This window comes from Lonchura striata, chromosome 2 (assembly GCF_050655825.1).
Source record: "Lonchura striata isolate lonStrDom1 chromosome 2, ASM5065582v1, whole genome shotgun sequence".
In the NCBI taxonomy this organism is placed as follows: domain Eukaryota; kingdom Metazoa; phylum Chordata; class Aves; order Passeriformes; family Estrildidae; genus Lonchura; species Lonchura striata.
Genome location: NC_140704.1, coordinates 73919341 through 73941747, shown reverse-complemented (window position 1 = coordinate 73941747; position 22407 = coordinate 73919341). Strand labels below are relative to the sequence as shown.

General features: G+C 40.6%; 1 protein-coding gene across 1 annotated transcript; it reads right to left on the bottom strand.

Annotated features, from left to right (window-relative positions):
- Positions 1–6773: 6773 nt before the first annotated feature.
- On the bottom strand, positions 6774–21576 carry IGFBP3 (insulin like growth factor binding protein 3). Its single transcript, XM_021543140.3, has 4 exons — positions 21172–21576; positions 16760–16986; positions 14092–14211; positions 6774–7527 (listed from the first exon to the last, which is right to left on the bottom strand). The coding sequence occupies exons 1-4, from the start codon at positions 21557–21559 to the stop codon at positions 7402–7404; spliced, it is 861 nt and encodes a 286-aa protein (XP_021398815.3). The 5' UTR covers positions 21560–21576; the 3' UTR covers positions 6774–7401.
- Positions 21577–22407: the final 831 nt, after the last annotated feature.

Here is a 22407-nt window from a genome sequence, read left to right as displayed (position 1 = left end):
TATCTCTTGTTTTCTGCTTATTTCCCTTCAACAGTCTGATTTCAAGAGGAAAACAGGCAAAAGTCTCGCAAATCTGCTTCCTGAATGCCATGCTCCTTTTAGCTTCAATGAGTTTCCTTCTTTTGATCTCCCTGCCCCATTCCTTTTGTCCTGTCCTCTCCAGCCCCAGCTGCGCCATGCAAGCCTCTGCCTTGGGCAAAACAGCAGCCTCCAAGGGAAGTTATTAAAAGATTTTTTGGATAGGAAATCTGGATGCCTTTCTCCACTCAAAAGCCCAAGGCAGCAGTATTAGTACATTTACAACATAACATCAAGACTGGAAAGAGCCATTTCCTGCACAGAAAGACAGGTTATAAAAAGGAGGCTGGAAAAAAGCCAACCTTTCACTTTTTCTGAAAGTGAAAAGAAGAGGGTACTACTGGCTTGGGATATAGTCTATTTCCCTCCCCTACACTTTCTTTTGACTTAGTAATTGCAGAGAAAAAGAGAATGCAAGTGACTGCCATTCTGGCTTCAAGTTGATTTTGTCCATGGAGAAACTGGTGTGGGAGTAAGCAAGTCCCACAGGTGAAAACAGTCTGCACCAACCCTTCCTATGAAAACAGCTGGGGAGGATAATGATAATATTTTCTCCTCCCTTGACTTACAACTGCCCCCACAGAGCAAAGTTCATGCAAAGAAGCTACTGTGAGGGTGCAGGGAGAGGGGTAGCATCCCACAAGAAAGATGTGGGAGCAAGGGTACTCTTGGATGTTTCAGTAAGATTAAATTAATAAATTTAAATTGGGTCCATTCAGATCATGGCTGTTTTATTTTGAAAAAGTTTCTGCTCATCTTTCCAGACTCCCAATTGGATTATCAAATCTGAGAGGCAACATGGGCAGCCCAGCAGAGACAAGGGTACGAAAGGGAAGGCAGGGCCTGTGCACATGCTTGACTCCTTGCTGCTTCCTTACTAGCCACATTTTCCATCAGGGGGGGAGTGCCTGACCAACAGACACAGCACTTCTAGTAGCGCCTTTGTGCTACAGTTCTGCTGTGCCGAGTACCGTATAGGCAGTCTCCCTCTTGCTCTCAGTCTCCTTCAACCTAGACATAAGCTAACAAAAAGCAGTCTACTTGTACCTATACTGAAGCTTTTAATTGCATAATTATGCAAATGGTGACAGGTGGTTTTTTTTCTCTCTCACTGACAGTGCTTTGTAGTTCACCAGGCTGATGTAGAGATGCTGAGGTTCTTTGGAATAACATCTTAGCATGGGATGTCTGTGGATGCCTAGAGCAAATGGTGGCTATAATAGTCATCATCTTTCATACTTTTTATTTGCCTGCAGTTTCTATTTATTGCTGCTTTGGCAGCTAAGGTATCACCATTTAGCCCCAGCAAAGGAACAGAAAAACTGGATCAGCAATATATTACTGTGTCCTGGTTTGTAAGATAAGCTTGTATTCTATTTGCCATCTGTTGGAGGTTGGGCAGGTTTGTTATCTCTTCCAAGAACAATGGTTTGCTCCGAAGAGGTAATGGTTTGTTAATGGGCCATTGACTGACTCACTGCAGGGCTGGTAATGTAACACCATCCCATTGTGAGATGCTCCACCCAGAGGGGGAAGCCAAGCACTCTTTTATTGTATAAAGGGGTACCTTTTGGGAGACAGAGCAGCTCACTCTCTTTGCGGGATTCCCAGAGAAGCAGCTCCTTCGGCAGCATTCCCAGAGAAGCAGCCGGAGCGCGGTGAGGCGGTGGCGGTGGAGCTCAGAGGTGGCCCCGGCGCAGAGGAAGACCGACCCGACTGCCACCAGATCTTCAGAGAAAACTATACCCTTCTAAAGATCACCACTTCAGCTGCAATTCATCAGCCACTGCAAGAGGAGCAGCTATCATTTCAACCGGACTGCTACCAACACCCCGAATCCTCAGGTTGTGGACTTTATCACTAGTTTTGTTTGTACCAATTGCATTTGCCTTTTTAAATTGTTATCTAGTTTTCTCCTAGTAAAGAATTGTTACTCCCATTCCCATATCTTTGCCTGAGAGCCTTTTACTTTAAAAATCCTGGTAATTCGGAAGGAGGGGGTTTACCTTCTCCATTGCACAGGAGGCTTTTGCCCTCCTTCACAGACTCTTGTCAAAGCAAGACATACTGGTAGTTTGGTAATAGCACCTGTAGAAATGTATGGCAGGATCTAAAGGCTGAAAGTTGTGTGCAGCACCCCTGTGATAAAACAATAATCAACTTTACAAGCTCAGTTAGGTCTTTTTTATTGAGTGCAAATGACATGATACATAGCAGACATAGGAAACAAGTTTCACCTAGGATATTCTTGATATGGCATAAGCAGGTAAAAATAGCCTGTGCTCTCCAGTTGCAAGGAGTGAGGCAAATGCACTCTCAACCTGGCTCTTGTAAGCAAGTCCTTCCACTTTTGGAAGGCATTATTACAAATGGCTATGGGAAGCAGTCCTTCTCAGTGACATTTTTTAGGAGCTTTTCAGATTAAGCAATTCTGCTGCATGAAACCTCAGCTTTGGTCTGCAGAGATAATTTTGTTACCTTTCTTTCCATCCCCACTCATGGAGAGAGCAGTGGGGTAAAATTAGCCTTGACAGAGAAAGGCTCTTAAGGAATTTGAATAGATCAGAAGTGGAAAGCCAGGATGCATACAGCAGCAGGACATGAATTCTGCAAGGATAAACTGAGATTTGCTGCATGACTCTCTACTTTTGCTAATACCTTTTTCAGCAGTAACATTCTGCCTTGAAGTAATTTGCATTTTTAAACATATGTACAGGGGGTAAAAGCAAAAAGAAAGTTTTTTTTCAATGGGATTTTCTCTAAGGCCGATATATATGCTTATACTTCTGCAAAATCTGAAGTGGAAGAAGTAAATAAAATTAAGAGTTTTAAAACGAAAACTTCTGATGAACAACAAATTCGTACTACTTGCTATTTTACCAGAAAATTTTCTTTTGGGCAAAATTGTTGTAACTTCTTCTCAATCAATACATTGCATAATGTCAACAATCATGCTGGAACTTGGGACATCAAACTGTTACTGATAAGTTCATACACCCATAGGCTCAAAGGATGGCTGAGGTTGGAAGGGATCTCTGGAAGTGACCTGGTGCATCCCTCCCTGCTCAAGCAGGGAATGGTTGCCTGAGGCTGTGTCCAGATGGCTTTTGAGTATCTCCAAGGATGGAGACTCCAAAATACCCAGGTCCACTGGACATACCAAAAGACTTCTCTTTTAAAGGCCTTGAACCTATTTTGCATGCTTGCAGATGAAGCCATTACTGATACTGATCACAGAATTCTTGTCCTTGGAATATTCTGATATGCATTTTGGATCTTATTTTTCGATCTCTCAGAAAAAAAAAAAAAAAAAAAAAAGTGAGAGTTGGGAAAGAAAAAGGAGTCCTTTGTAATGAGAAAGTAAGCATATTTTTCTGGTAGAAATTAATAAATTGAAGGATTTCTAAAGGCACAGCAGGACCATAGAGAAAACAGCTTCATATATAAACATTTCATTTTGTATACTAATATGCTTTTATATCCAGGAAAATTGCTCAGTACTTTTCATACTTTGAATAAAATTCCTATTGCTAATATGTGAAATCTTTATGGAGCCATCCTTGCTTACAGTTTTAGAGTGACTAGAGATAAACAAAGATGATTTCCCAAATAGTTTGAAAAAATGCTACTTAAATTTAGGGCTCAGTTCAATAAGGAATTATGCTGTGTAATATTTCTATGGAATTTAGTCAAAAATTAATTGTATTAAAAATTAACTAGTACGGGTGGTTTTGGTATTAATTGAAGCCTCCTTCCTTCATACACAAATAGCTAACACTATGACCTGAAAGGCAGTCAAAGAGGTGGAAAAGGATATTCTGGGCTACAAAAACTATAGCACAGTAGATCTATTAAAAAAGGGAACTTTCTCAGAGTTTGTAAGCTAATAGAGCCATCTGCAGGCAGCTTTGTATTCTGGTCAATTATAGAGATTTATGCAGCTATTTATCATATTTGCTAAAATAAATACAACATTCATCTGGGCTACATACGGTACCCATGTACTGTCTAGAGACAAAACATGCTCAAGAAGAAATCAGCAAGTTTTGCAATGCATATTTTGATATTTTATAATGCCTTGCCATGCAAATATTCGAGGTGCAAATAATGTTGTAAGTTATAATTTTTTTTCCTGAGGCTTCTTAATATTATCTCAGACCACCTTAGTTTCTTGACAGACCTTATTAAAACTAGAAAAAGATTGATGTTCACTTAATAAAATCCTGAAGCTGAAGATAGTGAAGGCACCAAGACATAAGGGATTTTTCTAATGCATTGGTTTAATTTCTGTCACCAAATCCAAAGTTCTCCACTAACTGCAGCTCTGTATCTGGAGGTAACTCGTTTTCCTCTGAACTGATATTGACCCATACATTTACTTTGTGCTGCCCACATTCTGCTGCTTGGGTGTGGAGCACAAATATTTGTTTGAATTGCAACCCTCGTAATGAGAAAAATCTTTGAATGACAAGTACTCTTGTCTATTGAATTGGACCTTTGTCTTCACAGAAATAGGAATGCTAAAAGAAAAAAAAAAAAAAAAGGAAAAAGCCACCATTGATTCTTTCATTTTAAAAAAGCTATCTCTTTGGAGACAGATAATAATGTTATTTTGCATTTCATACCAGTGTCAACTGACAGGGACATCAGATTGACAATGGCAAATATCCTACTAGTACAAGGAACTATGCTTTTTTAAAAAAATATTTAAAAGGCAACTTCTGAAAAGGATGCAGCTTTAAGTGACAGGTGAGACTTTATTTTTGGGGCTATTTTTAAACACAATTCCTCTTTTAAAGACATCTGTTGGAAGCAAAATAAAACCAATTTACACACTTTTTTTTTTTTAGCTCCTTGAGATGTAGCTTGTTTGGTGTTTTTTCATAATATATGGCTTAATGACCTCTACTAGCTAGCTTCTTCTATATTTTTGTTTTTAATTGTAGGATAAAACATAAAAAATTAAAATACTTGACAAAATACCCAAATCATCAAGCCTATCACAGGCTGTTACAACACCTTACATACTTGCAAAATATGCCTTGCAAAACATCTATCACTTTTCACAAGAAACTGATTTTTGTTTTCAGAAGGCTCACCATATAGTTATTTTTAAAAATAGAGGCAAAATAATAACTCACTTCAATGAATCAAACTCTTATTTTCTTATCTATTATTATATGCCCAAATATTGGTGTATATACAACTTTCTTCTCTCTCTGTGACATTATTTGAAAAGAACTGGTTTAAAACTCTAAAAAAATAAATAAAAGCCCAGCATTTATTATTTTGCCAACATATCTTTGCAGGCATTAGATCTGCTTTAGCAATAAAAATATTGCAATAAATCTTCATCTCACAAAGCTTTCTGTAACCATGTGTCAGGAAACCTGTATTAACCTGGAGTAAACATAATTTCATGTACAATGTTTTTCTTACTATGAGATTATAAAATTTCAGTTTTAATGATTATATGAACTCATTTCATTAGACAGAAATTTGGTGGCAGGAACAAGGATGGTTGTAATTCATGCAGTGGGAGAGGAATGGGCTCCTCAGCACCACAGCCTCTCCTCCATCAACACAATGCCTAGCCCCAGCAGGTGAAAACCCAATGTCCATAGTCTTCATGAAGTTCCCAACCCAACAAGAAATTACAGTGTTGATGGCTTCTTTTTTCTACATCAAAGTGACATCAAACATTTACAGTGAGACATATAAGAATATATATTTATATAAATATAAAAAATATTTATATAAAATATATAAATAAATACATATACAAAATATGGCATTATTTTCCAGAGAGATGATACACTTCACAGGTTACCTTTCCTTATCCAAATTTCACTGTCATACAGAATTTTTCTCAAAGTACATTAAAGAATCAGCCTCGAAAAAAAAAAAAATGTTGCCAAAGCCTTCCTTATGTGAAAGCACCATTTACCACAACAAAACCAAATCACTTCTCTTCCAATAAAAAGACATATAACACCATGGCAGATAATGAATTTAACTATTTAAACCCAATGGTTCTTTTTCTATGCTTAGATGCAGGCAAATGATTTCTGCCATAGTCAAAGCAAGAGACAATTGTGTGTCACATGAATGAAACCCATGGGTCTCAACACCCAGGGTCCAAAATCCCCCCATCTTGTTGACATTGTTTTCAACAGGAGTTCCTCATACAGAGTAAGTGCTTTGGTAGAATGTACCAAGACAACACAGAATAGATACACCTTTTCACAATAAATAAGCAAATACAAAGAGTAGTACTGTAATGGCAATTTTTTGTCCATGAATATTCTATATTAGTGTGAGCAGTAAATGGAAGAAATGTAAGCCGTGTTGCACAAATTGAAGCAACGTACAGACAGATGAAAGCTTTACCAAGAGCTTCAGTACAATTGCTATCCTTTCCAGCGGCATAATTCAGTGATGGGTACATTAGAATTATCAATAAAATAATTTAAATAAAATATTATCTTGGCATTTGTAGTTATATCAAACAATAAAACTCAATCCCTTCTGGAAACACTTCCTTTGCTCCAAAAATTCATTTCTCTTACCTGGAACAGGTCAGTGTATATGCATAGAGACTTAAACATATTTGTAAATCATTCCATAACCTTACTTTCTCTTTGCACATACATGTATACATAAGAATTACTGTGCAATATTTGGTATTCACATTACATTTAAATAAAGTTTATTAAAAACAATTATATTAAATATGGACTAACAGAATATTTATCATATATTTTACAGAAAAAAATAGCCATGTCTTTATCTTAGAAATACATTTCTTTTAAAAGTTCTTTGAGATTTTTATAAAACTTTTTACCCGTGAAGACAAGTTTCCCATCAGACCTGTAAAAAAAACTTTACCTTTAAATCCCTGCAGGTTTTTTGGTTTTGTTTTTCTTTTCAATACTTTTACAAGCTTAACGTTTATGAATTCTTTAAAATAAAAAAGCCAGAATCTTTTGGGATCAAATTAGTCACAGGCCATTCTTTAAAAAGTAAGTGGAGACTCCCTGATTCCATTCTGAAGTGCCTTTTATTTTTCTCTCCCTGGGTATCAATAGTGCAGGTTTACATGGGAATTCAGAGCTCCCTACACATCCATAGGAAGCTTGATGTGTGTCGGTGGCAGGGTGCAGATGCAGTAACATCCACAGAAGCTGCAACTCCCCATCTGCTGCAGGAGGCAGAGCTTGTTACTACACACAGTGCAGTCCCACAGTGTTTGCCCAGCCCCTCCAAGGTCTCTGTGAGGTCCAGTGGCCATGCACAGATGCCAAAAGAGCTGGCACCCAGCCCTCATTTGCTTTCCAAGTTATAGCAGTGGACATCTCCTTTTCCCTTTCCATCATACCCAGGAAGTGGCTGTCCATATTTATCCACACACCAGCAATAACCTCTTTTTCGGCCTTCAGATGGGCGACACTGAAACATAATAAAAGACCCAGTTAGCATGAATTTTGTTTTCTTCACAGTATTAGACAACAGGGATTCCTGTTCCTTTGATACCTGCACTTCAATAGCTTATGAATTGCTCCCTATCATATTTCGCACAGCTGCCCCCTTTGAATACCATTCAACAGTATGGGCTAGTGACTGGGACCCATCTTTAGAAAGAAAATTTAGCAGATATGTTCTACACAAAGCACAAGTCTGGCAAAGACAACTATTGAAACAAGAAGCACACTTGGTTTGCATCTGTTTACTGAAAGAAATTCAAAAGTGTAGCTGACATTTATTAACAGATACATAATCCTTCTATAGTATAGTTATTGCAAAATCTGCTAGGTGGACTAGAACTTTACACATGTAGTTCTCTATCAAAAAATTAGTGTATCTACTAGTCTGTAACATGTTAGCTTTAAGTTAACTGTTGGAATTCACCAGCAATGCTGACCAACCTGAAACTATCACAGGCAATAACACTGAACCTCTTTAGAAGCAGCAATGCAATAAATATGCATTATAAAGTCTACTACACACTAAGTAAGCAATGATCCTCCCAAGGAACTAAGAATGGTAAAAGCTAGACTAAAAGAGATAACATGCTGCAAGCTGCATTCAGTATGCAACCTTGGACACAGTTACATTACCATGAACCTCTAAGACATTGCAAGGGTTTTACCCATTCATAAGATATATTGAGAATCTTACTAGGTTTGCAATGGTCAGCTTCACTGTCAAGACACAACCCCCGTCAGCTCATGTTTTGAGATTTGGTGATACAGAATTTGCCTCAAATTTGCAAACAAAGGTGGCTGTTTACTCAGGACATACTCAAAAAAGAGGCAGTGACACAAACACACCCAATTTCCTGTGGTTTTGTCTGTTGCATTGCCAATATGAAGGAAGACTGGCTGGACTGGTGCTACTTATGTCCCTCAACACTGTCAAGTCTATTATTCAAACAGAGCAATTGTTGCCTCTGAGATCACATTCAGAGTAATTGAAGTTTTCAGAAGTTCAGCTGGTACAATCTGGTAAACTTCACCACTATCCCTCTACTTCTTTTTCCAGAAGGTCATAGGCATGGCCCAATGTCTCAGGAGGCTATGTCAGTGGCTCACATAAGTGCCTTTTCCATGTGCAGGTGCACAAGAAAATATGAAGCAAGTGTTCAGTTTCACATGCTGCTCGTAGTGACTGATCCTTTCCATTTCTAGTCTAGTATCTCAGGTGAGAGTGCTATCTTGGATAGAATTGGAGCGTTCTGGAATACAGAACACTTTGGAACAGCCTACACCAGCACACTGGCCCATAAGCCAACTAATTTGTGGCAGCATGGAGTAGGGTAGACAGTCTTCACTAAGACCTTGCAAAGAGAGATGGAAGCAGCTCACACATTAGGTACAAATTTTTCAAACAAGTCACTATCTTGTTTATTTTATTTTACTGTAAATTAAGTAATGTTATTCAGCAAAACTGCAAATTAATCCACCCTTCTGATATATTATTGAGTAAAATGCCCAATGCAGAAATAATGCAATGTTTTATTTTCTACAAATCTGCAGTCCTTCTGCATTAGCCCTATGAAAATGGACAGCAGCAAGATGACAAGGTCCAGCTTAGCATACATATCAACTTACTTTTAGAAGAGGGTAAAGAAGTCCAAACCTACTGAGAGAACAGCTACATTAATAATTCACTGAACTAAAGGGTTACCTGCACTTCAGTTCTTATGTATTACTAAATCTTTAAACATAAGTCCTAAAATTTATATTTATTGTTTTAAAAGCCTGACTAGAATTTACATGTATTCTCCAGGATTTCCATGGACGACTGCTCAATGTCCACTGATGTCAATGGAAATTTTTCTTCAATTTTGGTGGTAAATAGACTGGATTCTAGCTTAAGTATTATTAACATTCAATGACTTAAATTCTTCATGCTCAAAACAGAGGAATTAATAACAGCATTTGCATAATTAAATTTTACAATAAGTAAACAGAGCCAGCACTTCTAAAGTTGTTTTCCCAACAAAGTATACACAGATGAAGCCCAAAGAGCATAGGGCTTCTGGCTGCCAGGCTGGTGATTTGGCAATGAAACAACATTTCTGCTAATAATAGTAACATAGCCTCCCCTTTTAGAAGTACTATATGAAGTATATTGTACAACTCACTGATTCGTAGGCTTGCATCACTCTCAAAACAAATTGATCATCTGTTTTGAGAGTGATGCAAGCCTACATATCAGTGTTGGAGGCTTTGATTGCTTTTAACAATTGCCCAATCAATATTCAGAAGTAATTACTACATGAAGTTAATCTGCAGAAACACCTTCCCTACTAGTATTTTTTTACTTCTTCTAGACAATCCATTTGAAAAGCAAAACCCTTAGATCATTCTACAGCTGAAATAACACAATTGAGAAAACTTATCTTTCCCAAGTGTTTTTTTCCTACCCACTCAGCCATGCTGTCAATAGTAAAGCACCTCTGATTAAAACTAAAAAGTGATGCTTTTATCCTGAAACAGCCAACACTCCACAGAAGTGGTAAACAGGTCATATGGAAAAACATACACATCTAAATATTTGCTCTTACAAATTTTGTAATTCACATACATTTCTAGGCTCTGCCTAGCTATTCTGTATGACTTCATAAGTTTAAAAAGTTGGAAAACTGCCCAAGCAATGGAGACTAATTACTTCTGATAGAAACACCAGTTGCCATCTTCCATGCCACCTGCTCCTCTCCCTTCCACAAAGAAATACCACAGAGCTATTTATGGGACACAGCAAAGCATATGGTATCCCACTGAATTCCTGGTCAGTCCAGAGGACTCCATGGAGCTACAACCATGGTCTTCAGGAACAGATAACATTGACCTATACCTCAGGCTGTTCTGGCTCCTGACAAGCACATCTCTGTTTTCAGTGAAACAATGCCAGCTCACAAGTAGGTAAGTATCTGGCTCTAGTATACAAACATGGGGCAATTCTAGTAATTGCCATATATATTAATTCTAATTTCATCAAAGGCGTAGGAATGTGCCTGTATCAACTAATTATGCATAAATATACCTATATAGCACAATTGAATAGTACAACCTTACATGTGTGACTAAGACAAAGAACTATACATTTTAACAGGTCTGATTTTAAAGCTTATATATAAAAAAAAGGTATGAAATATTTTTCATATTATACCCTGTCAGAAATTTATATTCTTAGAAGTGTTTCACAGACACAAGTTATTCTTCATGGTTGTTCCTGAAAAGTCAGTTTCTGCAAATGTAATGAAAAATAAGTCCTTTCAACTTGGCTGGAAGACCAGATGACCAGGAAGGCAGAATATGAGATTGCCTCCTGAAAGAATTTTAATTGTCCCAATATGATAATGATTTATCAGATTCCTACAGTCCCAAACCTACTACATTCTCATCCTAGACAGTGGTTTTGGCAACTGTTTCTAGAATTCAAAATGCCTAGCTTACAGTCATTTTTAAATGGATTTACTGTCTATTCCTGTGTGAAGAACACGCTCCAGCACGGTGTGGGTGAAGGGAGGCAGAGATCTCTCGAGTTTGGTCTTGGGGAAAGAGGTTTATTGGGGGTGCAGGAAGGTCCTGCCTCGTGCTCCCAGACACAGCATGTGGCTGGGCCTGAGAGCGTGGGGGAGAGGAGAGACAAAAGGAGGGTTTAGGAGAGGGGAAGCCCCAGGAGGGGAGGAGGTTCCAAGGGAGGGGGAGGGGTCCAAGAGGGGGAAGAAGTTCCAAGAGGGTGCGTGGTGGCTCGGAGCTCCCTTATCAGGGGCTCCTAGGTGGGTTGGGATAAGGCATGGGCCAATGGGGTTACAGACACTGATGTTTTAAGGGAGGGATAGAGGTGCAGGGTGAAACATACATCTTTTGGGAGGTGGGATGGAACAGTCCATTTCACTCCAGGACTCATCCAAGGGCAGGAGCGACATCCGGCTGGCTGGGGGAACTGTTCTCATCCTAGCTGTATTATTTATGAACAATCATAATTATCTATCATCTGCAACATACTCCTTAACCTACTATTCTGAATTTTGTGACAATAGAATATAATTCAATTACAGATTGAACATGGCTATTAATGGCATGAAGAGAATTAATAAAACAGCATAACATTCTGTTAATGAGATTAGACACCTGCTCACAGTATCTAAAATATCAGAACTACATGTTGATGCTTCAAAAAAAAATAACACAATTGTCACAACTCCTTGTAGACCAGTTAATTTGATCTGGACAGGACTCACACACTTCTCAAACTGATGTTTTTTTCCTAGAAGTTAATTCTATGAGGGCAACTATTAATTTTAGTTTGTATTTTGTTGGTGAGAGAAGCAGGCTGCCTCTGTAAGTCCCATCTCTGAGGGCTTGTTCCCCAGATTGCTCATGGTTCATTTACAGAATCAGCAACTCAGGTGAATTTCAGGTAGAATGTTTACTCATGTGAAATCCCTTTGTGGGCATCTCCTGCAAGACCCTGAGTCATCTCAAACTACCATTGAAACTACTGGACCTGTGTAAATTGGCACAGTGATTGACAAGGCTGGCTAGACATGAAAGTGTCATTTCATTCTCTATCTATGCTGACTGGATGGGCTATTGCACATAGTATAGGAACATTTCCTAAAGAAATTTTAAAAGTTTCCAGGCAGCACAGACAATACAGAGGACAGAAGTGTCTGTTTGCTTTGTACCAACACATTATCCCCATAAATCAGCTTCTAGGAACAAATACTACATAAGATTTTTAATCTGTCTTTCCTATTTTTTTCTTTGTATTTCCTTTTTTCTTTTTTTTTTTTTTTTTTGCCTTGGCGATAGAACGATGACTGTACTTTAAAGTACAGTCCTCCTTTCAAGTAAGCTACTTTAATACATGCTTACTGCAGATCTGATTTACTACACACAATGCCAGAGATTACTTGCAAACCACCACATTTTTGCAAAGAAAAACCTTAGAGTCTGAAGAAAGATGAAAGGAAGATCTATTGAACAAAGTAAATACATTCTTCTGCAGTGTTCTATAATACATAGAGAAGGAAAAAGGCTACAGCACACTTGAGTGCCTTGAATACAGTCAAATGATTTGCTGTGCTAAAGCAGCTAAGAAAATACTTTTATGACACAGGCAAAAAACACAGTCCTAGTCTCATTCTGCATAGAAGCCAAATGAATTTTCTGAAAACAAGCAGCTTGAGATGTGAGCATTGCCCTCTGCTAGTTTACACACAGCACAACATGGCTGATGCAGGGTTCTCAAAGCTCCAGGCAACAAAATGAAACTTTTCCTGCTTGGGAGTTGCCACCACCTGCTCAGGAATAAGCATGGAAACATAGAAAAGCTCAGCAGCATGTACCAAAAGTCAAACAGCACTGTTAATGCTGGATTGATGGCAAAAAGGATGGCTGGAAATCTCACCCCTGTTAAAAATTCCCCACCTGAGACTGACAGCTTATTGCAGAGCTCCACAGAATACTAGAAAGGGAAAGACTGTTTCTAAGAAAGCTGAAAGCCAAAAAATTGAGAGATACCATTCCTAAAATAAGGTTGCCTAGTCAGAGGTTGACCTCTCACTTCCAACCAATGAACTGCATTAGCTAGCAACACAGAGTCAATCATTCCTTTGGTTACCAGAGACAGAGAGGCTGATTTGTGTAAACCTGAAGGCAAAGACATGATGGTCCACAAATAAAATCTGTCCTTGAGAAAAATCTTAAAGAAACCTTTGAATTCAGGAAATTTTGGAATTATACCAAGAAATATATATTTGGAGGCAGGCCACTGAAATTAGATGGGATGTGCACACTAAACAAAGAACCTGACACATCTTGCACCTCCCCAAGTTCTGAACGAGTTTCAATGGCAGAACTGAATGGAGTATGCTGCTGTAGCTCAGTCCAACACAACTAAAGCAAACCCACAGTTTTGGTTGGCATTTGTCAAGAAAGGTCACAACCCCAGAACCAGAAAGGGCTGAGGAGCCATCCCTGCTGCAGAGTAACTACTAGAAGTATCATTTTCACAATAACATGACTTGGATTTTGGAAGTGATCTGTGTAGAAGATAAAGGACAGATACATACCTTTCTCAAGTTGCTTTATGTAATATGATCCAGTGTAGGTCTTCTAGGCACTCTCAAGCAGCTATTTACAATTCAAAGCATTGATCTATCTACTGGAGTCATGGTGACTGCAACATTAGCTCTGTGGGTTATTGTATAGGCACTGCTTTTTTTTAAACCAAAGGGCATTAGTATCTAGGACACCAGACAACCCATGTGTGATTAGGTATACAGTTTCTCAAATGAATCTGTTGTCATGATCAACAAGAAATAAAAATATTATCCCCACTTGACAAGGCTCAGCACTATTGGATCAGGTCCTAAAACTGAAAATTAACTAGCTCTTCTGCAAAATTATACATAATGCACTTTCTGGCAAGATCCTTCAACAAAGATGAAGAAAAGGTGAAATGCATTAATTAAAATTATAAAAACTCTGTACTTACTTGCTTTTTCTTGTAAAATCCCTTCTTGTCACAATTTGGAATATGAAAGCCCCTGGGACTCAAGACATTCAGTACCTTTAGGTGGTTTAAAGTGTCTTCCATTTCTCTACGACATGGACCCTGTTAAAAAGCATGTTTTAGAAAACACAGATGAAACTTCACTCCCAAATTCCATCTTTCACTCAACAGTTAATAATTCTTTAAAGGACAAAAGAAAGTACAAATCCAAACAAATACACTAAAACAAAAAGATGGGTGAATATGTCAAAAGCAGATCATTCACAAAAAAACACTTCTTTCTGCTCTATTCAAGATAAATTGATTTCTAAAGATTGAAGGCCTTATGCTATGCTGAGGCACATATTGGCATTTCCAGTTGAAATCACAGTCAAATACCTTTGGGAAGGCTTAACCAGTATATAAATCAGTCACATGAAACACAAGTTTGGAAAAGCTTGCCTTGCACCACATAGGAAAAGAAGAAAGTAGGTCACTGGAAATACACTACAGGATAGGCCTTCCCAATGACATTTGATATTTTGTGATTCTGCTGGATTTAAAAGCTTAAATTAAATTGATTCAATTGAAAATAAGTAGTTTGGTAGTTTGGCATAATGTATATATAAAATACCTCAACTTGGACAACAATTCCCAATTTCAACTGAATCAAATAGATGCAGTCATACAGAGGACCAGTTGCACACAGAAGTCTCATAAGATTAGTACATCACTTTTTTCCCTCTCTTTCTTCATCTGCAAAAGGCTGACAACAAAGTAGTGAGGATTAGCTCTAGGACAATGAGTCAAAAAGAGCTTCCAGAAGCACTTCTAAGAGAACGTCTCAAACACCAACTAGTTTTACCTCACGGTAGCTCTCCAGGGTAGGGAGAGTAAAGCATGATGAGCCCCACTTTGAAGTCAGAAAATCAAGAGCAGAGGGCTTCACATTTTGCCAGAGGCCAAGAAGGCAGTCAGTGTCAGCAGTGGGATCAGGATTCAAGGGTCACAGCCTACAAACTCTGAGCTTAGCTACACTCCTATCTGGGTATATCACTGACTTGCACCAACAGTCCACTTCTTCAACAGACACATGAAAAAATTTCTTTGCATGTTTCATGGTTTAAAAATATTTAAGTTGCTACATTGACACAAAAACTTATTTGGTGCTGTTTTTAATTAGTGAAGTAATGACATTCATACTTTCAAGTAGTAGTATTAATAGTTTGTTCACGTAAAGGACCTTTTAATGTGAATGTCTGAAAGCATATAATCTTCATAGTACTGTTGGAGATTAAAATGGAGTTTTTTGGTCAGTAAAGACCTCCCTTGTTGCCTTCACATTTTCTTTCTGAACTGGTCTCACAAGTTCCAAGCATGGGCTTTAAATGGCTCCTCTTACTGCTCAAATGCACTGACTGCAAGTGACAGACATTCAGAGATTTGATCCCAAATTAGGCCTACAAAAAGATCAACAGATTTAAAAAATTTTTATTTTGAAGCAAGCTTCCAAAGTCAGCCAGACCAGTATCAAAAGCTAACATGCAGACACAGCTAGAAGAGCATTTGCTGACAAAAGCACCTGTCCTTGATGGACTTATTTCAAATTCTTAAAGACACCAGCAGCCTTGGTAAACTGGTATACCTTTGCTCATGGACCCAACTATTACTACTCATTGCAGTTAAGAATCTATTTCATCAAGCGACCAACCTTCATTCTTTTAGTGATGGCACTTTTACTTCACATTTTTGGGAGGAGAACACTGGAAGGCAGATACTGAATATAACCAGATGGCTGGACATCAGTGACAAACTAAAAATGAAGCTACTCTTGGAAGCCACACTCTCTTCAGGCAGAGGTTTTCACCTCATACAAGTTTCAAAACCTTCTTTTGAAGGTGATTTTTGCCATGCATGATTTGATAAAATGCCAGATGCATTTTTCAAGCCATCTGGCCTAAGGCACAGGTTATCAGCTGGATGTCCAGGAGAGAATTATTCTTGCCCTCAGATTAACCACACTCCAACTGCCCTGCAAATTCACTGGGCACAGTCAGTTGGAAGCAATGGCAGCTCATGTGACCACTTGCATTTAAGCAGTAGCACCTACAGCAACTGCAAGTGGAGGTGATGCTCAGCATGTCATACAGTGACTGACTAGTCAAGACCCTAATCCTCACCTCAGCTTAAATTTATCTCCCTTGATTTGCACCAGGCAGCATATGAACACAGTGCCAATACACTCAAAGTAAAACATCTTTTTTTCCATTGTTGCAATTTAATTATACTGTTTGCAACTAAGTTTAATGATGGCACTCCAAGTCCACTCACACAAATGTTGACAATTACAGGGAGGAACAAGAACTTTCAGCCTCTGAGAAACTTTAGTGCAAGTCATGCCTGTATTGATGTAAACATCATTACATTAGTCCTATGTGTTTCCTGAGCACAGTCTTCTTGTCTTCTTGGTCTGCTGATTGTGTATGCATTTGCAGAGTCAATAGATTTACCAGTTAAAATGCCAGAATGTCCTACAAGGCTGCAACAATTACCACTTTTTAGCTATTTAGTGTAATTATTGATCTTTTCATATGCACAACATGCATATGTATACACACACATACACATTCACAGGTTGGAAAATGCCCCCCTATTTACAAAAAAGACTTACATATTCAGTCCCTTGTTTGTATTCAGAAGAGAAATTCAATGTATCCGTACTCTGCGAATCATATTCGACTTTATAGCGTTGTGTATCTTTAGCTTGCACTTTCCTGATGATATCTATTTTGATGTGAGGTGGATGTGACTTGGAATCTGGCATCCTGTGAGAGTTTGGAATGGCTTGATTTTCGATGCTGCTGGTACTCCTGTCTTCTTCTGAAGCACTGAAATTTTCTTCAAAAAGAACAAATGCAGAAGAAACAATGTTACTTGGCTGACAGCTGTGTCTGCAAGGGCATAGAAACATAGAATCACAGAATATCCTGACTTGGAAGAGACCAACAAGGCTCCTCAAGTCTATTTCCTGGCCCTGCAAAGGACAGTACCAAGAATCAAACCATGTGCCTGACAGTATTGTCCAAGTGTTCCTTGAATGATGTCAGTCTTGCTGGTGAGACCACTTCCCTGCAGAGCCCACCCGCCTTATTAAGAAAAGTGAAGAACCTTTCCTTAATATCTAACCTCTCCCTCCCCTAATACAGCATCATGCCATTCCCTCAGATCCTATTACTGGTCACAAGCAAGAAGAGATAAGTGCTTGCCCTTCTGCTTCCTCTTGTATGGAAGCTGTAGAGCACAATGAGGTCTCTCCTCAATCAACAAGCCACTAGATTAGGCTATGTGTTTAATCTTCCTTTTTACCAAATAGCAATATACAAAAAAGATTAACCATGTAGCATTCCGCACATGTCAGCACCTTTGTTGACACGCGATGAGTTTTTTAACTGAAGCATTCCCGTGCTCAGCGCAGCCTTGCAAAGTGCCCAGCTGCACCGCCTGTGCAGCTATACCCAAGACCGGGAAACCGGCCGCGGCCGCTGTCCCAGGAAGCACGGCCGCGCTGGCCACTGGCTCCTGACTGCCGCTGCAGCGCCGCCCGCCGGCAGCAGGCCTGCACCGCAAGAGCGAAGCCCGCCGCAAGCCCCGCGGCGCCGGGGCGGGGATCCCTCCGCCTCCGCTGCTGCGGACTGCAGCAACTCCAGATAAACGCGGCCGGCCTCGGGTACTTAGGGGCTGCTGCGTGGCTCTGCCTGTCCCAAGGCCGTTTTTGGGTGGGGGGTTTTTGGGTCTTTTTGTTTTGTTTTGTTTTGTTTTTAAGACGTTGATACTCTCAACTCTAGCCTGCCGAGTTTCCTGGTTCTAATTAGCCTTTTTTTTTTTTTCTTACTTTATTCAATACACAGAACAGGGAAGAAAAAGAACAGCATACTTTCATTTCTCTGCTATTAAAATAAAAAAAACATCTTGGTGTACAAAACACATTTTATAGGTAATAGACAAAAACTGCTATTCATTCTGTAGTAGTTCCAAGGACAAACACTGTTTTCATCTTGAGCTTCAAAAATATTTTCTCTTTAAGCTACCATCCACAAAAACTTAGGAGAAGCACATTTTTCTAACATACTCCATAAGTTCAGTGTTCCTGTACCTTCTAAGGTATTTGTTTATGCTGCATTTCTCTCTGTTAAGAGACTCCTGCAGTGCAAGTGTAACTACTTGCATTTCCTCCAGAGAATTTTTCCAGTAAAGTAATTCCTAACAGCTAAGTAATAGCTGTACCCACTAGTTTTGTCTTAGATACTGACCACCTTACTTTTTTTTTAAGGAAATCCTATTGGGAGTGCACAATGATAACATCCAATAAAATTATAAATTATACTAAAATTATACTTGATGACTCACTAAAAAAAAAATCACAAAACCTGAGAAATTCAGTGCTAAAAGTCCATGTTCACATAGTTTGTTGATATTTCTAGACAGGGAGCACAGTGGCACTGCCAATACACAGCAATGATAGAAGGAACATAGGAAGAGGGTTCTGAGTTAGTATGTTGCTACTGGTGGTTTTAGCACAGCCACTGCTGGCAATGGACATAGTTGACCAGGAAAATCCACATCACGGTGCAACAGCATTAAGGAAGTTTAAGTCCTAAGTCCAAATTTCCTGGCTGTTGTGGGTTTAACTCAGACTCTCTGTGGTATTTGAATATATTTTTGCTGGTTTACTGTTCTGAAACAGTAGTATTTTTTCCCCCACATTCTCAATGAAATTTGCAAGAAATGAGGCACTAAAATGTTATAAACCTGAATCTAGGTTTTCTGCAGTCAGTCCTAATCAGTTCATTAGGTTTTCTCTTCTACCAAAAATAATTAGAAAACATTCTTAACATGCATTGATCACCATTGATGACCATGTCTGATCATTTCAGTTCAGAGAAGCCACCATAGTTCAACAGTACTTCTTACACTTCAGATTAAAATGGTCATATTGCCACATTTTAAACTGTAAAGCATATTTTATTAACTTAGTTTCACAAAACTTGGTGCCATGCTAGCTTTACATCCTCATAAGAGAAACAGAACTGCTGTGAAAGTTACTCATTCTCTTTTTATTTTTAAGAGATTAAAAGGAAAGGGTTGCAAATGCACACTACTATTTAACACTTTTGTGCCAAAAAAAAAAAAAAAACAAACCCAAATGAGAGAGTCTGTTATAATGTTACTGTAATATACTTTACCCTGTACCAACTTTTATCAATTTCCATGAACTAGGAAGGACCAGCAGAATAGCATGTGATGCAGGACCTAGCTGCATGTAAAGGAAATTATGTGATCCTGCTCAGAGAGGTATACACACTAGGGAGTGTTGGGAGCTGGGAGTGGAGTGGTCCTCATGAGGAAGTAAGTACTATGTGTAACACAGGTTCTGGGTACTTCTTCTTTTCTGCACACCAGGTTTGCAAGCTTCACTCCTTGAATGTGAACTGCATGCACTTTTTAAGGAACCAAAAGTTTCTAGTGATTTCAAAAACTGAGTTCTCCTTCAGCCAAGAATGCAGAAATAATTCAGCTGAAAATGGAAAGATTTTCAGCTAAGTACAACTCTGTCTTTCCCTTTCTCCTTCTCTAACACTCACTGTTGAAAGCACTACCCATAAATTAAATGCCACCAACTCCTAAGTACCGAGAAGATGCTTCTTGCTTCCAGTGTTACTCCAGTGATGAACAGGATGAGCCAAGCTCATATGATGAAGGAGGCTACTAGATGTTCCAAGGAGATTAAAATTTTCAGTTAATACATCCAAACTCTCATTCAAATTGTCACAGCTTAGAAGCAGCACATAAATAATTATAATAAGGCATCTCTTATTTTAACAGGCGGTTAACTGGAGCATTGGTGCCACTTTCTCAGCCAAGGAATGGCTAGTCAAAGAGTCCCTACAACCTGGCAGAAAATCTTCTGGCTTTTTAAAAATGCAAACAGTGGAATGTCTTTTGACACATTTTTCTATTAAATAAATGTTAACATGCTTGCTGTTGGTTAGCAAAGATTTTAATTAAATGCTTGCATAGAGGGACTATGCTGTCTCGATCTGAATCCCAAGTTTCCCTGTTTTAAGTTTTAAAATGTGCATGCTAACAGAACTTTTTCCAACCGTCCCTTCCTTTTCAAACAAAACCCGTTCTGTGAACATCTCACAAGACATGGAAGAGGTACAGGAAATCTTCGTTTGACCGAGGATTTATTTACAGTACAGACAAAAAAACAACGTGCTCTTAAACACTGTTGTACAAACGCTTTGTTCTGAATAACCACTTCTCCAGGACAAAGGGATATTTAAATTTGTCTTCTGTGTTTGTTTTTTTTTTGTCTTTTCCTCTCTGTGCTTAAGACTTTCCTGACTTACCCACACTGCACTGCAGCAGTTAGACCCTCATCTCTCGAGTTTTTTGCTGACGCTGTTTCCAGCTACACTGGAGACAAACGGCGAAGATTATACCCTCTCTCTCTCCATCCAGGCTCTGTAGCCTGCCAGTCCCATGCACTTGCAGAAGCCACATACAATCCCTCCTCCCCTCTCTTTATTTTTTTTTTCTTTAAGGAAAAAAAAAAAAAAGTAGCTCTGCCTCTTTTGCGAGGACCTACTTCTCAGCATCAGTGAAGAAAACCAATATATACATAAATAAGGTGGAAGAGGTAAGTTGTTCTTTCCTTCGGCCAAACCACGCCTTCAAAACGATGCAAGCTCGGCTACGTGGCTACCGGGAGAGCCCCCCGCCCGCGGGCCTGCCGCAGCCGGGCAGCGAGCGAGCCGTTTCAGAGACAGAGCTCTGCCGCGAGCTCGCCCACGCCTTCCCGCTCGTGTGGGTCTTTGTGACTTAAAACAAAAGAAAGCGACACACATACACCCAAAAAAAACCCCCAAAAAACAAAACCAACAACCAAAAACAAACAAATAAACAAAACAAAACCGCACAAACAAAAGAAAAAAACAGCCCAACAAGAAAGCAGCTGAGACGGAGGGCGGCGCGCAGGAAAGCCACCCTTTCGCTTCCCACCGCGGCCGCAGCCCTTACCTGCAGCATGCGGTCCCGGCAGCAGGAAGGCCCGCAGCTTGCTGCCCGCCGTAGCGTTGCTGCAGAGTCCGCGGCCCTCGAGCAGCGCCTGCAGCGGCCGCGCCTCTTCCCGCCGCGGCTGACAACTGAGCCCCGCGCCGCAGCGCTCCGTGTAGATGCCGCAGGGCTGCCCCGGGCGCAGGGCGCAGGTGAGACAGCAGCCGCAGCCCGGCTCCCGTACCCGTTCGGCACAGTCAGGCTGCAGGGGCTTGCACTGCTGCTGCGCCCACGAGTCGCAAGGCTCACAGCGGACCACCGGCCCCGCCAGCGCCGCCGCCGCCCGCCGGACCAGCAGCGCCAGCGCCGCCGCCGCCGCCACTGCCCACAGCAGGCCGGGCCGCGGCACCATGGCAACCGGCGGAGGGGACCGCCGGGAGCCGCCCCCGCGCAGCCCGGGCGGGCAGAGCGGCGCGGACGCTCACACGCCGCTGCGGGCGGAGGCAGTGGAGCGGCGAAGCCCGAGCCGCGGGGCTCGGAGCCGCGGGGCTCGGAGCCGCGGGGCTCGGAGCCGCGGGGCTCGGAGCCGCGGGGCTCGGAGCCGCGGGCCGCTCGCAAGCCTGCCGGCGTGAGGAGGCGGGAAGCCGCGCTGCCGGTACTCGCACGCCGGCCCTCTCTGCAGTTGCTTGCTCACTAGCAACAAAAGCAACTTTTTCCTTCTCCCGCCTCCTTCCTGCGGAGCGCCTGAATTATTTGGCTCGACAGTAACTTTTCTCTTTTTTTTTTTTTGCCACATACAACACTCAGGAAAAAAAAAAAAAAAAACCTTGCAAAACTTAAAAAAAAAAAAAAAAAAAAAAAAGCCAAGCGCAGACGGTCAGGAAAAAAAAAAAAAATTACTCCAAAAACATTTCAGAAAAGGAGATAGTACCGAGAAGGGAAAAATAGACACGGGGCGAAAGAAAAAGCGAGGTTCCCTTCGTTTTATTCCCCGTGCTGCCTGCCACCGCGCAGCCCTCCTCCACTCCCCGCCACTCCGCACCCAACTGTGCCCCTGCTGTCCTTACGCCCTATATAGCGCCGCGGTCGCCGGCCCACCCCGCGCCATGACTAACGCGCGGCGCGGCCGGAAGAGCCGGCCTTGGTCGGATCCAGGCTTCGGTCACGCAGGGCTGTGAGGGCGGTGCAGTGCAAGGGGAGCAGACGGGGGACGCCGCGCTGCCGGGGGTTTATGGACACTTCTTAAAAATCAGCTGTGAA